Below are 19,350 nucleotides of genomic sequence, written 5' to 3'. Positions count from 1 at the left end.
GAGGAGCAGTAGTGAGCTTCATAGATTGGATAACACAGACTAACTGACTCTCGGAAGGGAGGGTGAATTGGATGAGGTTAGCTGGGGTACCTCTATAGATGATGCCAGGCACAAGAGGGTAGGATGTGAGACGATTTGTCCCTGGCGCAGAGCAAGGATCTGCTTTTAAAAATGGTCAGCTGCAGAGGGCATGGAGTGTTTTGTGTCTGTGTGGCTGTGTTAGGTGGTCTGGAGATCATGGTCATGTAGTACTGCTTTTTTAGCACTCACAAGCATTGATTTATAGGCAACAGCATGGCATTTATAGGTAACAAGCGCAGTGAGGGTGCAAAGGTGCCTCCATCTGTGTAATGGCGCAGTTGGCATTTTTGCCAATGCAAGTCCATGGAAAACCATTGTTCTTTGAAATGGGGCAAGAGGAGGAAGTTGGAGCTAAGGTGTTAAGTGCTAAGGATAAGGAAGCATTCCACACGACTATCTTATCTAAAGGAAAATTAGAAAAAGAAGAGAGCTCTATGTTAGATTCTTGGAGCAAAGAGTCGGCTGTAATGGTACTGAGATCTCTGGTGGGGAGGAGCAGGGGAGCTGGAGGCAGAGGGAGAGTGATAATATAGGTAAAAGTCAGCAGGAAGAGGTCTGTCCAGGGAACCAGATGACAGAGAAGTGCAACAGAAGGCAGACAAGACCAAGTCAACAATATAGCCACCAATATGGGTTGGACCATTAACGTGTTGAGAGATTCAAGTCTGAGAGATACAGAAGGAAGTTGCAGGAGGGATGGGAGTTGGGCTTGTGTAAGTGGAGATTATAATCTCCTAGTATAATGGGGTAGGAAGCTAGGCAATGATCTGCAAGTGCAGAACAAAGAAGTTGAATAGAATTAGCAGAAGGAGGGAGGCGGTGATAAAGGAGAAGGAAGTCAGTAGATGGAGATGTATTCAAACGAAAATAGATTCAAGGAGAGCATGACACATGGGGTAAAGCGGTAGAACTGTAAATGGGAGGAGTATATCACAGCAAGACTCCACCTTGAGATGACAGGTGGTTACTCATGTAGTTGAGGAATCCAGGAGGGGTTGCTTGATTAAGATAGGCAGCATCAGCATCAGGAAGCCAGGTTTTGGTAAGGCAAAGTAGGTGTAAACCGTGGGCAAGAATTAGGTCAGAAATAAGGTGAGGTTTGGAGCATAAGGAACGGGTACTAAGGAGACCAGTGGATGTTGCAGATGGAGGGGGCTGGGCCTTGAGTAAGGAGGTTTACAGAAAGGTATTTTACCTGTGGAGGACGATAAGGGTGGCTATGAGGGAAGAGGCCTAAGGCCCCATAGTACTGGTATCACATGAGAAAGGCACATGGCAATATAGGGGAAGGGCGAAGAACAAAATTAACTATCTACACAGGCAAAAAAGGGCCTTAATACTGGTGGGGAAAAGCTAAGTTGCAGGCTTAATGTTTGACATTATCTCGATATCCGGCGAGTACTCCTTCAATACCTGTAGGTCACCAGTGACTTCCATTGTCCGGATCATCTGTTTGTATTATTGGCGGATCAGAATAAAGGTAATGCAGCCTCTCAAGCAGCTATTGGTCGCTGACTTGAAGGTTGCATCTCTTTGACTCATATCCTTGTTGGTAAACAACCTCCTGGTTCTTTGAAAGCTCATTCTACTAGGGTGCTTTTGACGTCCTGAGCTGAATCTAAAAGAATGTACTGCGTTCAAGATCTGCACGATTGTTCATAATCATTTACGGAGATGCCCCGACCTACATGCTAGACCTAGTGGACCTACCACCCAGAAACGCTAAAAACTCTTCCCGCACCTTTCTCAACCTACACTTCCCCAGTTGTAAAGGATTAAAATACAAACTAACACACGCAACCAACTTTTCTTATATGGGCACACAGCTGTGGAATGCACTTCCAACTCACTTGAGAACGATCAACGAATTAATTATCTTCCGCAAATCTCTGAAGACTTACCTCTTTGACAAAGCCTACCACGAGAACCCATAGCTAACTTAACACAACACCTTCCAACTTGAGTCAGAATGTATCTCTCTACAACTGCTTGATCAAATCCTCTTGTCTTCCTTGACTTCTTTGTAACACCAAATGTATATTTCATCCTGGTATGGCGATGCCACAACAGGTCTTTGTAAGCCACATTGAGCCTGCAAATAGGTGGGAAAATGTGGGATACAAGTGAAATAAATAATAATCTCTTACCTGTTCTCTCAAAGAAATATGCAGATCAACTACGTGGTCCTTTTTGCATACCTTTTCCAAGCATTATCAGTTGGATATCGCAGTCAGTCGGAAGCATCCTTTAGAGCATCAGTTCTCTCTGCAGATGTGTGTTTCCCACTCCGAGGACTGTTTTGCTACATCCCACAAGTCTGTGGATTCATCTGTTGATAAGGAAGAAAAAATGGTCTTACCTGATAATTTTCTTTCCTTTAATCACAGCAGATGAATTCAGAATCTCGCCCTCAGTGAGTTTTTGTATCATACTCTTGTTGGTTTCTATGTTTTAGGTTTGTTGCTTCAAGTTCTTGTTAATATGTAGCTCAGGCCTCTTCTGTGAGGAAGGAGAACTTTTCTAATTTGTCTTCCTTACACTTAAGAAAAATACTAACGGACTAGGATGCTGTTTCCTTCTGGCAAAGGAAAAACACTTCAGTTTTTTTCTCTTTTATAATAATGCTAAAATTTATTAGAGTAAATAAATGGTTACAATAAAAATTCTTTTATCCCAATATTACAGAAAACTGAATTCTTATTTATATCGATCCAAATTTCAGTTTAAGGAAAATATAATCTCTCTCTCTCTCTCTCTCTCTCTCTCTCTCTCTCTCTCCCCCCTTCGGAAGCTGTCAGACTACTGAAGCTTAATTTTGTCCAATCATTTAATGCCTTATATTTTCTCTCTTACTTATCTGGTATTCTTCAACTCTGACCTCTAAGGTCACCTTCACATAATTCTGTTTCTTTAGTATTTTTCTCAAATATTCATCATTTGCCTTTTATAACCTCTTTACCTATCACTCATTGTGGTCCTTCACTGAAAATGTCCCCGTGTTATGTTCAGAACCTGTTTGAAACAGACACTTGTTAAAGTTTATAGCCCATTACTAGAGTTAAGCAAGCCTGTCAATGGTCTGTGAGAAACCAAGACACAAGCTAGCTAATTGCCCTACTAGATCAGAAAAAGGAATGTTATACAAAGCTGACTGATCTGAAAAACCAAATAGATCTATACAATGCCTATTGTCCTATATGACAGTTTGTTGTTCCTCTATCTCCACCTGCTGGTAGATAGCCATAACCCACAAGTCTCTGGATTTATCTACTGTGATTAAAGGAAAGAAAATTATCAGGTAAGAAATAATTTTTCTTTGTGGAGCTAAACATAGGTTGGGACAGGAGTATCGTAAATGCCTTGCTCTAATTTTAGAACTGTGAATAGAGTGATATAATGGGATAGAAAATATGGGGTTTGTTTAATACATACATCAGCATGAAAATATGTTGTGTTACAAGAACGCTGAAATGTTCAGGACAAGGATTTGAAAAGAAGTGGATTGTAATTTGATAAGTGTCTGGTAAGAATATTTTTGAGGCTTTAGAAACAACTTCTTGAAGAAATGTTTCTCTACATATTAGATAGACCTAGCACATTGTAAGAGTGAATACAAGGTCCAGATGTAGAAAACAGTAAGGGGAAAGGTTTAGAGGTGGCATGGCAGTTTAAGTATGGTAGACTTAGATGGAGGAGGTAGTGTGGTCTGTGCAGGGGCAAGACACAAGAAGTTGTTTTGTGATAGATTGCATATTTGATGCCAGCTTTAATTAGAAAATTAGTCATTGGTGACTTTTTTTTGTCTAATTTTTCTTTTACTCTTCCCATTGCATGTTTTCCAAATGCCACACTGGATGCTTTTTAATGGGTGAGTTAATTTTCAAATACTGTTTTTTGCACTCTGTCTACAGCAAATTGAAAAAGATACATTAGTATTTGCATTTTAATGATACTCCAGAAATCGTGCCCCCCCAACCCTATGGGAGAGCCTGAAAGTGGTTATGCAGGGAAAGATCATCTCTTTACAAGCCCATGTTAGTAGAGATACTCAAATAAAGGAGAACAAGTTTCAGAAAGAAATCCAAGCATTGGAGGCCTCTTGTAAAGGGGGAAAGGGCTCCCCAAGTCAACATGCTTGACTTGGGCTGCATGAGTTGGAGTTGCACACTATTAGAGAACAGCCACAGTGTACTAGACAAGAATACTTTGAATTTAATAATCGAGCAAGCTGATTGCTAGCCTCTAAATTAAGCAGCAAAATCATCCTAATCATATTCATACTATGTTGGATGATGGGGAGCGTAAACAAACAGAGAATGGGGGTATCCATCAGGAGTTCGTAGATTTTTTTTTATAAGAAATTTATATGAGCCAGAAAATTCCCCAACAGAGAGGATATGAGGTTACTTCTTAGATCGGATAGGTCTACCTATTTTAGCTACTTCTGATTGTAATGCTCTATCAATCCCTATTACTATAGAGGAGGTCTTAATGGCAGTTCAGAATCTCCCGATGGGAAAGACCCCCCGGTTTTTAATTCAATAAATGCTACTACCTTCTTGCCACACTCCTGGTACTTAGCGGTTGTAATTGTATTACTTAAACCAGACAAAAATCCACTTTATTGCAGTTCATATAGACCTATCTCTCTCTTGGGGATGTATTATAACCTTTGGCTAGGTTTCATAGGGTAGTGCCCACACTGATAGACCAAGCTAGATTTATTTTTATTTTATTTTTTTATTTAGATTTTGCTCACACCTTTTTCAGTAGTAGCTCAAGGTGAGTTACAGTCAAGTACACTGGGTATTTCCCTGTCCCTGGAAGGCTCACAATCTAATTTTGTACCTGAGGCAATGGAAGGTTGTGACTTGCCAAAGATCACAAGGAGCAGCAGTGGGATTTGAACCGGCCACCTCTGGATATCAAGACTGGTGCTCTAACCACTAGGCTACTCTCCTATACACAGTAGACAAAACTTTGACAACAACAAACGATCTTTACATCTTATTGGCCTGGGGGAGAGGCGAAGGCCTTTGATAGGGTGCATTGGCCCTATACGTTGACGGTGCTACGGAAAATGGGACTGTCGGGGCCTTCTCTGCACTGGATACAATCGTATTGGCAACCATTGGCCACATTAATACTGAAATGGTGTGCCTTGTCCCCTCTGTTCTTTGCTCTGTTCATTGAGCCACTAGCTCATCTTGTTCGAATGTCCCTGAAATAGCTGGGATACAATGTGGAGGGTCAGAACATAGGATAATGCTTTTCACAAATGATGTATTACTAACCTTGACTTGTCCCCCCTTCTCACTACCCACAGGACTTTGTTTTGGGTTTTTTTTATTTGTTACATTTGTATCCCACAATTTCCCACCTATTTGCAGGCTCAATGTGGCTTACATAGTACCGTAGAGGCGATCGCCAATAGAGTAAAGGTCAATGTGTGATAGGCACATTGGAAATCATAAGGAGAAAGAGTTAAATTGTCATAAATCTTTAATATTGATGTAGAGGAAGCTCAACAATTACAACAATCTCTTCCTTTTTAAGTGAACAACTTGCTCGTATTTATTATTTGGGGTTCAGTTAACAAGCTCCACTCAAGATTTATATAAGTTTTTTTTCAACCCCCCCCCCCCCCCCCCCCCCAAATTAAGAGAGCTGATTTTAGAACAATGTTGGAGAAAGCCTGCAAATATCTTGGGTGGGCCATGTTCAAGCCGTTAAAATGATAGCCTTTATGAAATTATTGTAGTTTTTGGCTATTCTGGTAGTTATACTAAGAATTTTTTTCAGGCATTAACTAGAGAGGCATTTACATATATATGGGGGAGAAAAGCCCCCAAGAGTATGTTAAAAGATACTATTCCAGTGTAAAGAAGATGGGGGAATGGGAGTACCCCACTGAGCTGTATTATACAGCAGCAGCACTACAGAGTATCACTACCATTTGCAGAAAGATACTGAGCCTTGGCTACAAACTGAACAATATATAGTTGGGGATACCACTCTGTGGGCACTCACATGGCTTCCTGCCAACCAGTTGTGGAATATTATCACCTAGCTAAGTTGCGTCATGCAGGCCTCACTAGATGCATGGGTAAAATATAAAATTAAGATGTTCCCAGAGCGACATTACTATCTACTAACTCTCATCATATATGCCCCTCAGTTCCCATCAGGAAGGAATGATCAAACTTATATTAGATGGGCAGCTGCTTCATTCTGGGTCAAATCTGGGAAGAGGGGGGAGCTTATTTCCTTTAAAGACTTGCAGGAGAAGTTTGGGATAGAGAGTGAAGATGCCTTTCATTATGGGCACTTGAGAGACTTTATCCTTCGCAGGGCTTGGGGTGAGTTGGGCCTTGCTGAAACATCAATAGAATGAGCATTATGTTTAGGCACTGGCAGAGGGAGTGTCTCCTTGATCAATAAAGCTTTCTGGTTAGTGAGAGACCAGTGACACAATATATACTGATAAATGGGAGAGGGTCCTAGTTCAAACGTTTGAGCCTAAACAGTAGGTAAAACGTTTCAATATTTGTTCAAGGTCTCAGTGGGTACCCCAATGATAGAGAATGAATACACCCAATTTACTAAGAATGTTTGGCACAGGAACAGTTTATTGTTGGCATAATTATGGGGATCAGAGCGCTTTCTACCATATATAGTTCACTAGTAAAAAAAAGCCCCGTTTCTGATGCAAATGAAACGGGGGCTAGCAATGTTTTCTTCTGTGTGCATGTGGGAGTGTGTGTGTCCCTGCCCTCTGGCCTCTCTCCCCTCCCCCCTCTGAGTCCTTCACTGTTACAGAGCCAGCGATTTGATTTCGTGCTCTGCTGTTTTCCTTCACTGACTGTGTTACAGAGAGGGCGGGACAGACACTCATAGGGAAACCGGATATCTCGCCCCCTTCACACTTCCAGCTGGAGGCTTCATAGAACGTTGGTGTTGCCTTTTATATATAGAGAGATGTCTTGTGGTACAGTCCTTTTAGGAGGCATTACATCACCAGTTAAATGCTTTCTTACTGGTGGTATACCCCTGAAAGGGCAGATTGCTGTTTGTTATATTACAAACCAGTGAGTATCCCCAAAGAAATATACAGGCTGGTGACATATTTGCAGCAGCTAAGATTACCCTTACCAAGCATTGGAAGCATGTGAGCACCCCGCCTCTGGAGAGTGTTTGTAAAGAAAGCGGAGTACTGTTGTTTAATGGTTCAATTGACAGCTTGGAAATACAGCAGGATCATATTCTATAAAATTTGGGATGTTTATACAGTCTGGTGAGACCGATTGTTGGATGTTAAAACTTCTTAATACCAACTTTAGAGGATCAGTTTAGACTACATAGCCAAGACATGGTCATACTGCATAAAGAGGGGACGGAAGGATAGATTGTTTATCATATTTCTGTGGAAGGAAGGTTATTTTGCTTGTATATATGGCTTTCTATGACAAAATGAGGAAAAAAAAAAGAACTGAATATTGATAGAGACCACTGGTAGTAGATATCTGCCTTGAAGAAGAGAAAGGATTCCTCCTAGTCTTCATAGATATCAAGGCCACATAATGTCAAAAACCAGAAGGAGGCCTATCGGAGCATAGCCTCAAAAGCATTAAGGCTCTGATTTTGCTGATGTCCTTACCTTGCCATGAGGACAGCTCATCTTCCTCAGTACCGGAAGTAATGTGTTAGTTTCCAGGGAACTGAGACCAGGGTTACTCCCCAGTTAACTGAGGGCAACATACTCCTGCTGTATTCTTTGTGTCTTTGACATCAGTGGCCTTTAAGGAACAGCCTACAAAGAGAATCAGTGAGTGGGTGGAATGATACTTTGCTGTTGAGGTTCAACCAACCCTTGAGACCCATGCATTTCCTAGAGTAAAGAAAACCAATACAGAGGCTTCAATGGGGTTCAAGATCAATGTCCATCTCCAGTGCTTTGGGGGAGGAAACTTTACTTAGATTTCAGACATCGTTAGTGTCTTGGTGCTTTCATTTGAGTCTTCTTTGCATCAGTGAATGGAATTGAAACAGGCAGAGAAGGAAGCCCCAGTACACAGTGGTATCTATTATACAGCCAATACAAATAATAATTATACATTAAAATATACCCTGTCTCCATGAATATGGGGGCAGAGAAATCAGCATGATGGGAAAAATGTCCAGGCAACAAAGGCATAAAAGTGTTTTATTTTTAATTTATTAACTATGTTAATTTAGGAAATATACATCATGGATGTCTTTGTGTTCAGTATAAGTAAGTCTTATTGTTTTATTTTTGGACTTTCGGTGTCTGCTTTTTGTTTCTCTCTTCTGCTGTTGCAAGACACTAAGCGCCTCTTTCCTGCTTCAGCACTACAAATATTACACTGGGCCCAAAAACACCAATACACCTCCTCCCTCTGATAAAACAGAACAAGTGGAACAGCTACAGATCTCCACACAGAAGCTACATGCCCACAGAATACCGTACTTCAGTCACATACAAAACACAGACCGCTCACCAAATACAAAACGATAAGACTTACTTCAGCGGTAGTTTCCTCACAGAAAGTGGAGCAGCAGCTTCAAACCTCTGTATTGGGTCCACCATCTTGGATCAGCCCATTATTTATAGTGCTCAGAGACCTTCTCAAATTTAAAAACTGGAAATACTTAAAAATTAAACACCTCCAAGCCAAGCAACCTCCAAATCCAAATGCATATGATGGTTGTTTATCCAAAAAACCATGAACAACCAATTAAAAGATTGTGGAATTGGCAGGAGGCAGGGGGAATGGCGCTATTTTATAAAGGATCAGTGCCCTTTATAGAATAGCAGCTAAGCACATAAATTCCTAACTTCAGTTAGGCACCGATCGGGACTATTCAGTAACAATGTGTGTAAATTCTGGGAATGCCCCCGGCCATGCCCCTGTGAATTTATAGGATTTCCGTGTGCATCATTATAGAATATGATGTATGCGTAAATCCCAATTAAGGTCAATTAACACCAATAATTGGCTGTTAAAAGGCAATTGGTGCTGATTGGCTCATTTGCGTGTAACTATTGTCAATGTTCACTGATTTGCATGCGTAAATTTAGTCGCCATATATAGAATCTGGAAGTAAATGTCTTAACATGAATGGTGCTGCTGTGTTTCAGAAGCTCTCCTTACTATATCAGCTGTTCCTAATGAAGTTCCTGGCACTTACATTCCCATACATCCTTTTTTTTTTTAAATAAAGCTTCCTTCCCACAGAGCCTTTTGTAAAATACACAGGAAAGTGTGAATGCCGTGACTGATATCCTATTTCCCATTTAGGAGCAAATGATCAAAGGCAAACATGGGCACTAGAGGCCATTAGCACTGGACTAGCAGATCTTTTGCCTACACCCTATGATCAGAGCTGGCAAGTGCGTGTATAGAACGAGTTCACTAGCTGTGAGCGCAAGTATCATGCAAATGCATACTAAACAGGGCATTAGGTATGACTCCCCAATGCTCAGTGGGCAGCATGCTAAATATTGGCGTTGCTCCCGCAGCAAACCCTACGCTAGCACAGAGATGGCGTTAGCGTTTGCAGAGCATTGGGGAGGAATGGGGAGCCCTGTCCAGCATGCATTTGCATCTTTACATGCCCCCCCCCCACCTGGACATAAGGGGGTTGGAGCTCTGGTGGACCTCCCCTCCCCCCAATCTCTCTCCCACCCCCTCCCCATACCTTGAAGCAGGAGGAGGGACTTCCATTTTGAAGGCAGCACTCACAGAAGGAGGGGGCTTGAGGGGCACAAGGCCCCCAGAGCAGATGGCAGAGAGTGCCCACTGGGCCACCAGGGAAACCTTTTTGTGTGGAGGGGGGATGTAGATTCCCTGGACGTCCTGTCCCCTTTTGTCCATGGGGTGAGTAGAGGAGCTGGAGGTCTGGTGGGTCTGTTTGAAAGGTATGGGCTTTTTTTTTTTTTTTTTTTTGATAGCCTGGACCTGTGAAATAACTTTTGTGGGAGGATTGTGCCTTGGTCACATGCCCAGGCACAGTCCTCCTGTAGAAGTGTCCCAATGATTGAAGCTAATAGGACATTTAAATTTGTATGCTATTGCCTTTGATCATCGGGCTTTATTGCCCAGCGCTGTTCCAGTGCTAATTTTAAAGCACTGTTCGGAACAACGCAGGGAAATGGATCATCAGCCTGTGCAAATTTAGGCTTCACAGGTAGCAGCAGAAGGAAGGCAGTGGTAATAGTTATTATCAGTTGATTTTGGCAGGGATTCTGTGGTAAGGGACAAATTCATTGACATTGCTGCAACAGTGGAATAATAGAAGACTTGTGGTTTTGGTTACATACTATTATAATTATTCAACTAGTTTATATATGAGTCTGTCTGTTTTTGTTTCTGTTTTTAGGTTTGTCCTTCAGATGATGTACTGCAACCAACAGTCCCACAACAAAATCAAAGGTCTGTTTCTGTCACCCAACAAAGTGGAAAAATTTTAGCAAACGACCTTGACTCCTCACTTGCCAATCTAGTGGGAAGTAAGTTCTAAAATTCAGTCTTGTTTTCCATTGGCTTTATTTCCATGCAGAATATAAAATCATGGCTTCCTTTTTCTATTTTCATTTCTGCCATAGATCTTAGATTTGGAGGAACACCATCTAAAAAGTAAGTTTTAACAGACTTTGGTTTTAGTTGTTTGCTTGCTGTATATGATGCAAATTTGCTGTTTTTTTTTTATGAAAGATTCCTAGTTGTGGCTACAAACATATCTTGTGGAAATCTGGGATAGCAGGACAGGGGTTTATTACATCTATTCAATAGGTATCCTGATACCATCAGATCTGCTTAATCCAGGATGGCACGTTTCATTCTGGGTCACAATCACTAGCACACAGAACAGGGGGAAAAAAGAAACACAACAGCGCTGTTGCCAGTTCTTTATGTGGTTGTAGCTCTTCTGTTAATCCGACAAATGACACATTTTTCTAGCTGCAACCAGAGTCCCCCATAAAGGCTGGTTGAACAAGTTATTGTATTGCTCATTTTAAATGTGTAACATAGCTGCACTAAGTTCTTGTGCAAAAGAGATTATTTAACTCAATTTTTTTCACAGCTGGGACTTCTGCACAATTTAGTTACATTGTAAAATCAGTGGGCTATAAAATTTTAAATAAGTTGCAGGCATTCATTAGTTCAGACATACATCGTTTATATGATGAATGGACATTTTGCATCAAAAGTATTTGTCTGTCTAGGTCAGACATGCAGTGGAATCAGCCATCAGAAAAGAGACTCACTGGTGGAACAAACTGGCAAGCAAGAACAAGCACATCGACCACATGGGCTCCTGCCCCAGTAGCTGCCATTCCACAGATGGTAAGTCTCATACCATGGACTCGATTTTAACTGACTGATTTTGTGTGCAGTCCAAATGTTGTTGATCGTGAATGTTGCTTTTTTGCTGTTATTAGGGAAATCATTAAAATGAGCAACAACATAGAGCCAGGAGTGCCTTTTACTATTGTATAGCAAAATTAAATATTTCTCTAGAAGGATTCAGCTCTTAGTGTGTAGTAAGAAGTCAATACGATGCTGACATTTTGCGATGCAGACATTTTCATTAAAATGGTCGGTTGGGCAGCCTTGATGGCTGAAGTGGCCAGGTGCTGTGAACTTGTACTTTGGTTATGTAGGGCAGGGAATGCTGCAGAGGTAGTAATATACAGCCCCAGATAAGTAGAGAGGATTCATGGCCCCCGGATCAGGCCCATGAATGCAATGATTAGGCTGGGTATGTTGGGGCTAGTATATTAAATGGGGTGAAAATCCTACAACAAAGACTTATGGTGCCAGATACTAGCCCTAGATCTGACTGAGCTGCAAATACAAATGAGCAGGAGGGATTTCTAGGTGGGAGAAAGTGGTCCTAGTTAAGAAAAACACAAATGCAATTTTCCTGAAGACAGGCGGTTCTCTTTAGATACAGATGGGTTATGTGACTGAGCTCAACACCAAACATATTATTCCAGCCAGCCTTTTACTGTTCATGTATATTGTTGCAGCCCTTAGTTTTTTTGTTGTTTAGTGGTGCTCTTCTGTGTGGAGGGGGTTTCGTGGTTCCCTGCTAAGCTATCCCATGTTTTTTTTTCTTTGCATGACTGTTACAAACACCTAAACACCCTGTGTGATTGAATCTGTTTATTCTCTTTGGACTGTCTGTTTTTTAGGAGAAATTTTCTTCATTTCAGCTGCATTTTCAGCATGTCCAAGAAGCATGTCAGTGAGTTTAAAGTTAAGTCCCAAGTACAAACAGAAGATGCACATCACATCGCTATCACATAGTTCACGATAAATGTCATAAGTACATAAGCATTGCCACACTGGGACAGACCAAAGGTCCATCAAGCCCAGCATCTTGTTTCCAACAGTGGCCAATCCAGGTCACAAATACCTGGCAAGATCCCAAAAAAGCTCAATACATTTTATGCTGCTTATCCTGAAATAAGCAATGGATTTTCCCCAAGTCAATTTAATAATGGTCTATGGACTTTTCCTTTAGGAAGCCATCCAGACCCTTTTTAAACCCTACTAAACTAACCGCCTTTAGCACATTCTCTGGCAATGAATTCCAGAGTTTAATTAAATGTTGAGTGAAGAAAAATTTTCTCCGATTCGTATTAAATGTACTACTTTGTAGCTTCATCGCATGCCCCCTAGTCCTAGTATTTTTGGAAAGAGTAAACAAATGATTCACGTCTACCCGTTCCACACCACTCATTATTTTATAGACCTCTATCATATCTCTCCTCAGCTGTCTTTTCTCCAAGCTGAAGAGCCCTAGACACTTCAGCTTTTCCTCATAGGGAAGTTGTCCCATTCCCTTTATCATTTTTGTCGCCCTTCTCTGTACCTTTTCTAATTCCACTATATCTTTTTTGAGATACGGTGACCAGAATTGAATACAGTATTCGAGGTGCTGTCGCACCATGGATGGATACAAAGGCATTATAACGTCCTCACTTTTGTTTTCCATTCCTTTCCTAATAATACCTAACATTCTATTTGCTTTCTTAGCCGCCGCAGCACACTGAGCAGAGGATTTCAACGTATCATCAACAACAATGCCGCAATCCCTTTCTTGGTCAGTGACTCCTAACGTGGAACTTTGCATGACATAGCTATAGTTCAGGTTCCTCTTTCCCACATGCATCACTTTGCAAGGACAAGGTTACAATAACTGAGGTTGTGACTTCTATGTAAGGATGTCACCCTGTATGGTTGGAGTCCTTACCAGTGAGCAAACGTCCAGCTAATTTATGTGTCAACATTTTTATTGATGATTCCACCTGGTAACACATCCATTAGAGTACATACACAACAAATTGTAAAGCTATCGTTCTTATGTACATTAATCTTAAGTTGCTATCATCAGTTTTTGTTTTATAACAGTACCCTCTCTTATCCCCCTCCCCCCTTACTATCTTCACTTTTGCCATGTATACTGAAAGAAACAATAGTCAGCATGTTACATTAAACTCAAACCGTAATTCCAATAGTAACACCTTACATTATTCCGTGATTGAACCCCTTACGTCCAGCTCATTTAAACTGACAGAGGCTCAGCACAAGAGTGTGGTAAGCAGGCTGCACTAAGAAGACCCGAAAACCTTTGGATTCCTCAGTCACAGAACAGACCCAGTAACTGAGGAATTGTCCCTACACTTGCTTGAGTAAAGTCAAGAGCTTTGAAAGCTCTTGCCTGTAACCAATGAGAATCTACCCAGCAGTGAGCAGGAGCAGTGAAGCCTTAATTGAAGCAGGTGTTGTCTGTGAACAGCAGGATACAAGTTTTTCACATCCTGCCCATTTCTCTTTAGAGTTGTCTCCTAACTAAGAGGTCCTTTTATTTTATTTATTTATTTGTTTGTTGCATTTGTATCCCACCTTATCCCACCTCTTTGCAGGCTCAAAGTGGCTTACAATACATCATGAGTAGTGGAAAAGTGTTAGTATCATAAACGTTTAGTATTGCATGATCTTGTTAGTATGATGATAAAAACAAAGTAGTAGTATACAAGCAGATTATAAGAAACAGTTCTGAGATTAAATAGGCGAGTTGTGTAGTGTAGGTTCACTTGGGTTGGTCTTTTTGGTATGCTCTTTCAAAGAGATGGGTCTTCAGTAGTATGCGGAAGTTTGTTCTTTCATAGGTCGATTTCAAGTTGCGCGGCAGTGTGTTCCATAACTGTGTGTTCAAGTAGGTGAAGTTTGACGCGTGCATTAGTTTGTATTTCATTCCTTTACAACTGGGGAAGTGCAGATCAAGGAATGTGCGGGCTGATCTTCTGGCATTCCTAGGTGGTAAGTCTATTAGGTCAGACATGTAAGCTGGTGCGTCTCCATGGATAATTTTGTGAACTAGTGAACATATTTTGAACGTGATGCGTTCCTTAAGTGGAAGCCAGTGTAATTTACAAAGGCACAGTAGCGTTTCTAGCATGCTAAACACTAGAGACTCCCAAAGGGAATATATATGGGCATCTCTAGCATTTAGTGCACACTTATTTTTAGCGAGTGCTAAAAACGCTAGCACACCTTTGTAAAAAGGACCCCCTAAGCTTCCTCAAAGACAGACAATATCATATGTAACAGTAGGAATTACCGTGGTACCTCTGAATGCTTCCAGAATATTTCTAAGCTGAAGAGACTTAATGTGGGCTCCTTTGGATGGCATCACCTAGTTAAGATTTACCTCCTGCTATACACGGAGAGTACGTGCTACAAGTACTGTGATGTGAAAAAGTTCCACCCCCTCTGATTTTCTCTGTTATTGCATATATGTAAACAAAATGTAATATTAGACAAAGGGAACCTAAGTAAACACGTAACAGTTTATACATTATCATTTAAGGAATAGTTATTCAGCACCATATCATCCATGTGATAAAATGTGTAGAAGAAGATCAAATAATCATTTTATTTTTTATTTAATTTCATATATACCACCTTCAAGCCCGAAAGCTATTGAAGCGGTGTAATTTGGTTTCCAGCTTGAGCCTTCACTCACAATTACCCCATTTTTCAAACCTCCCCTTTCTCATTTAGTCTAGCTATTGTAGCAGTATTCCGTGATCAGATGCCATTGGCTACAGTTCCTTCTCATACATGTTCATCCTGAATCTGGTAACTGACACTTGGCACTTGTGCAGTGACTGCATGAAAATGCTTGCCGTTTTCTGTTCAAAACAACTAAAAGCAGCATAGCAGTAAAATATACCAAGACTGTAGTACACTTCTGGCTAAAATTATCTTTCAGTGCCATTCAAATAATGTTTTCTGTCCATGCTCATTTTAACCCTGCCACTCCAGAATAGTGTGCCTTATCCTAGAAATGAAAGGTTTTATTGTTTTGTTTTCATTATGTGAAAAATAAAACTGTATTTAGAAACCTAATTTCTCTTTCATTCCTTATATAAAGGTACCTCCTCCAATGACCTATCCAGTGACCACACAAGTGCCTGTGTATGGAATGGTAAACCACTTACTATATGACTTTATTATACTTGAAAAAAGATGGTATCTCTTGTCACTTGGCTTGCACTTTTGAAGTTTAGTGGTTTGAAAATTCTACTTTTTATTACCTGTGTGTTTTCTGTGTAGCCATTCAAGCAATGGAATATATTAGTAGTTTGATTTTTTTTCACAGTATATTCAGACAAATTCACAGTATACCACTGCTGCTTTCTGATTTCCATGTTATCTCCAATACAGAATAAGTTTATGAAGCTTTTGAAACCTTTTTTAAATCTTCCTTTTGGAGGATCACAACCTCATATGAATTTGAGTCATAATCATGAACATAGCTGGATTCCAATGAACAAAAAAAAGGGGGGGGAGGGGTCAATCATATAGATAATATATACCTTTAATTTGGAAGCTAATAATACATGTAATTTGTAAACACTTGAATGCTAGCTGTGCAGAAATTTCTGGATAAAAGGTTTACTCCCTAGACCAGAGGTGGGCAATCACAATCCTTGAGGGCCATAACCCAATCATTTTTTTAAAGATTTCCACAGTGAATGTGCATAAGATATATGTGCATATAATTAGGGGTGGGCATTTAGTGCACTATTAATGCGATTAATTTTATTTATACTTCGCCTGCGATTCAGTTTTTTTAATTGCAGTCGAAATTTTGGGCTCCTGTCATTTTTCCATTGCTTTCTCTCCCCTGACTATCCTATTTCACCTTGCCATAACATAGCAAAGGGAAGGCATCAACATCAGTTGCAAGTAGCTTGTGGGAATTGCTTCTGGAGGCCCTATGAAGAGCCAGATAAATGGGGGGAGGGATGCTGGACCTATGTGCTGGGGGGGGGGGGGGGGGGTCAGCAAGAGAGGAGAGAAATGGGTGTCTGTGTTTCATGGGTAACAGGTTTAATAGTAGAAGGAGAGACAACTTGGGTGTATGTGCAGGGGAAGGATGCAGCAGGAGTGGAGAAAGGTAAGTACCTGTATGGAGGGAAGGGGGAGCAGTGTGTTGTGGGAAGAAAGTGTGTGTATGCACCTTTTCATTATATTCAGCAGGTTTAATAAATATCCATGCAGTGGAAATTTACTAGTACCAAGCCATCCAGGCCAGAGGTACGACTAATCATATGATTAAACATTTTAATACAATTAATTTTGATTACATTTTTTAATCATTGCCCATCCCTAATTGAATAGCTTGTTGTAAAGGATAATCAGCCACGCTGAGCATCTGTTCAAAAGGATGTTTGGGACAACATTTTTAAAAATTTGGAAAAGCATGTGCCCAAAGTGCAATTAATCGTGGCATGCATAATTAAAATTTCCAATCATGCAATTACATTTTGTAATTGGTGCCCACCCCCTACATACAATGGGAGCAGTTCATGCAAATCAATCTCATGCATATTCATTGTGGAAATCTTGAAAACCCAACTTAGTTGTGGCCCTCGAGGACAGTGGTTGCCCACCCCTGCCCTAGACCATCCAAGGAGGCAGTATCCATATTCCATGGGGAGAAAATAGCTACTTCTTATTGGTGACACCTAAGGCCCGACATTCAGACCACGGGAGGCAGCCTAAGTGCCATGATCTGCGTTTACCCCAGATATTTAATGCTGGGCCATTTTCAGTGACCAGCATTGAATATCCAGGGGTTTTTGGCTGGCTCAAACTTAGCCGGCTAAGTGAATATTCATCACCGGTCGGTTAACTTTATAGAGGCCAAAGATAGCACTTCTATTTAGGTGGTCCAGCCAGCACTTGAATAGCGGAGGATCTCATGGTCAGACGGCACTGCTCCGCACAGTAAGTGGAGGACAGAAGACAGTGTTGAAGATGGCCCGTGCCACCGAAGAGGATTGCTGCTATTCCAGTCTTCAGCTTCCCTATAAATGGCAGTCCTCTGACAGCAGGAGGAAAGCCTAAAGATTTCCCACGGAACAACACTAGAGTGCAGGGAGAGAACCAACGTGGCATGTTGTGGAGCCTGTATCAGGGGTAACTCAAATAGAAGATCTGCTGCCTAGAAGGGGCCTGTACCCAATTAACTATTAACTTGTACTTACTATCTACCAACCTTTGATTGCTTTCTCTGCATCATATAGCAGTATATTGAATTGTACTACTGACTTGCTTGCTGTCTTTAGACCTCTAAATTGCTTTTCCTGCATCTTATAGCATTACACTGAATTGTATTACTGATTTATATTGCGGACTCTGACCTCTAACTACTTCTACTGCACCATACTGCATTACACTAAATTGCACTATTGACTGCAAATTCTCATTAGTCACTACTGCCCTGCATTGTTGACCACTAATTTGACTTCCATCAGCTCCTACTGTATTATAGAAATTACCGAATATTAACAAATTGCTCTTAATAATCTATTTTCTTCCCTTAATTTACCATGTACTGACAACCCCTTTCATAGACAATAAATTACCCACAGTACACAAACCCTGCAGACAACCTAAATACAATACACCTGTCCAAAAGAATAACAACCAATTAAAAGGAAAATCTACTACACACGGGCACAACCAACAGAAAGGAAAGAAAGGACACAATAAACCCAGATACCAAGAGGAAAGACAACTAATAAAAATGAATTCATCTTCGTCCCCAACCGACCCGTACCAATCAATCCAACTGGGTTATATAAATGCCAGATCAGTAGTTAACAAAACTATGACAATCACTGACTGGATCATAACAGACAACCTTGATCTTCTATTCATTAGTGAAACCTGTATTCATGACCTTAAAGACCCCATAATTTTAGATCTATGCCCCCCAGGTTACAAAATTACCCACTGGACAAGGAAGGGAAAAAGAGGAGGAGGTATAGCTATAATCTATAGATCCCACTTCACCGTTACAACTATAGCCGAATTCATACTTCCCCAACTTGAAATTGCCTCAGTTAGAATCAATCATCTAAACCTACATGACCACCTAAACGTAGTCCTGCTTTATAGACCAGGTAACTGGCAGGATTGCCAAACACACTTTATGGACTTCATATCAAACACATGTGTTTCCATCTCCAACCTTCTTATAGTAGGGGACATCAACCTTCACCTTGAAGATCCTAACTCAATTAGCTTGCGTGAATGCAAGGATTTCTTCCAACTATGGGGTCTTCATTGGCCAAATATGCAGTCAACCCATATTAAAGGACACACACTAGACATCATTACATACAAATTCTCCTCAGACCTAAATCTTGTATTAACAGATACAAATTGGACAGCTATACCATGGTTCGACCACTACAAAACAAACCTTTCCCTTCAATGGCGAATACAAAGATTTACACCACAAACAAGAACGAGTAACCTATACTACGAGAGGCAAAATAGATCCGATAACATTCTGGCAACAATTCTATAATAATGAATTGACTGCACTAACAGAATCAAACCAATTTCTTCAAGAATGGGACAATAGATGCAAAAGCATATTAGACAACATAGCACCACTTCAATCTAGAACCTCACGCAGGAAGAACTTAATACCATGGTTTAATGAAGAACTGAAAAAACTAAAAACACAAGTTAGAAGGTTAGAACGAGCATGGAATAACAAGAAAGACAACTCCACACTCAACGCTTGGAAACAACTACAAAGAAAATACAAGTACGCCACTAGACAAACTAAAAGATTATATTACAAAACTAAAATTGGTCCAGACTACAAGGATACACATAAACTTTTCCAACTCGTGAACACATTACT

General features: G+C 40.7%; 1 protein-coding gene across 1 annotated transcript in view; it reads left to right on the top strand.

Annotated features, from left to right (window-relative positions):
- The window catches only part of LOC115474500 (phosphatidylinositol-binding clathrin assembly protein-like), a 186,718-nt gene that overhangs the window by 141,994 nt on the left and 25,374 nt on the right, over window positions 1-19,350 (top strand). The window contains exons 15-18 of the mRNA XM_030209990.1: window positions 10,496-10,612; window positions 10,709-10,739; window positions 11,330-11,450; window positions 15,553-15,606. Of these exons, the coding sequence (XP_030065850.1) occupies window positions 10,496-10,612; window positions 10,709-10,739; window positions 11,330-11,450; window positions 15,553-15,606 (323 nt within the window). The remainder of the gene's footprint in view (window positions 1-10,495; window positions 10,613-10,708; window positions 10,740-11,329; window positions 11,451-15,552; window positions 15,607-19,350) is intronic.

Source organism: Microcaecilia unicolor, chromosome 7 (genome assembly GCF_901765095.1).
Source record: "Microcaecilia unicolor chromosome 7, aMicUni1.1, whole genome shotgun sequence".
NCBI lineage: Eukaryota > Metazoa > Chordata > Amphibia > Gymnophiona > Siphonopidae > Microcaecilia > Microcaecilia unicolor.
The sequence above is the reverse complement of the archived record's forward strand: the minus strand, read 5'-3'. Positions and strand labels throughout refer to the sequence as shown.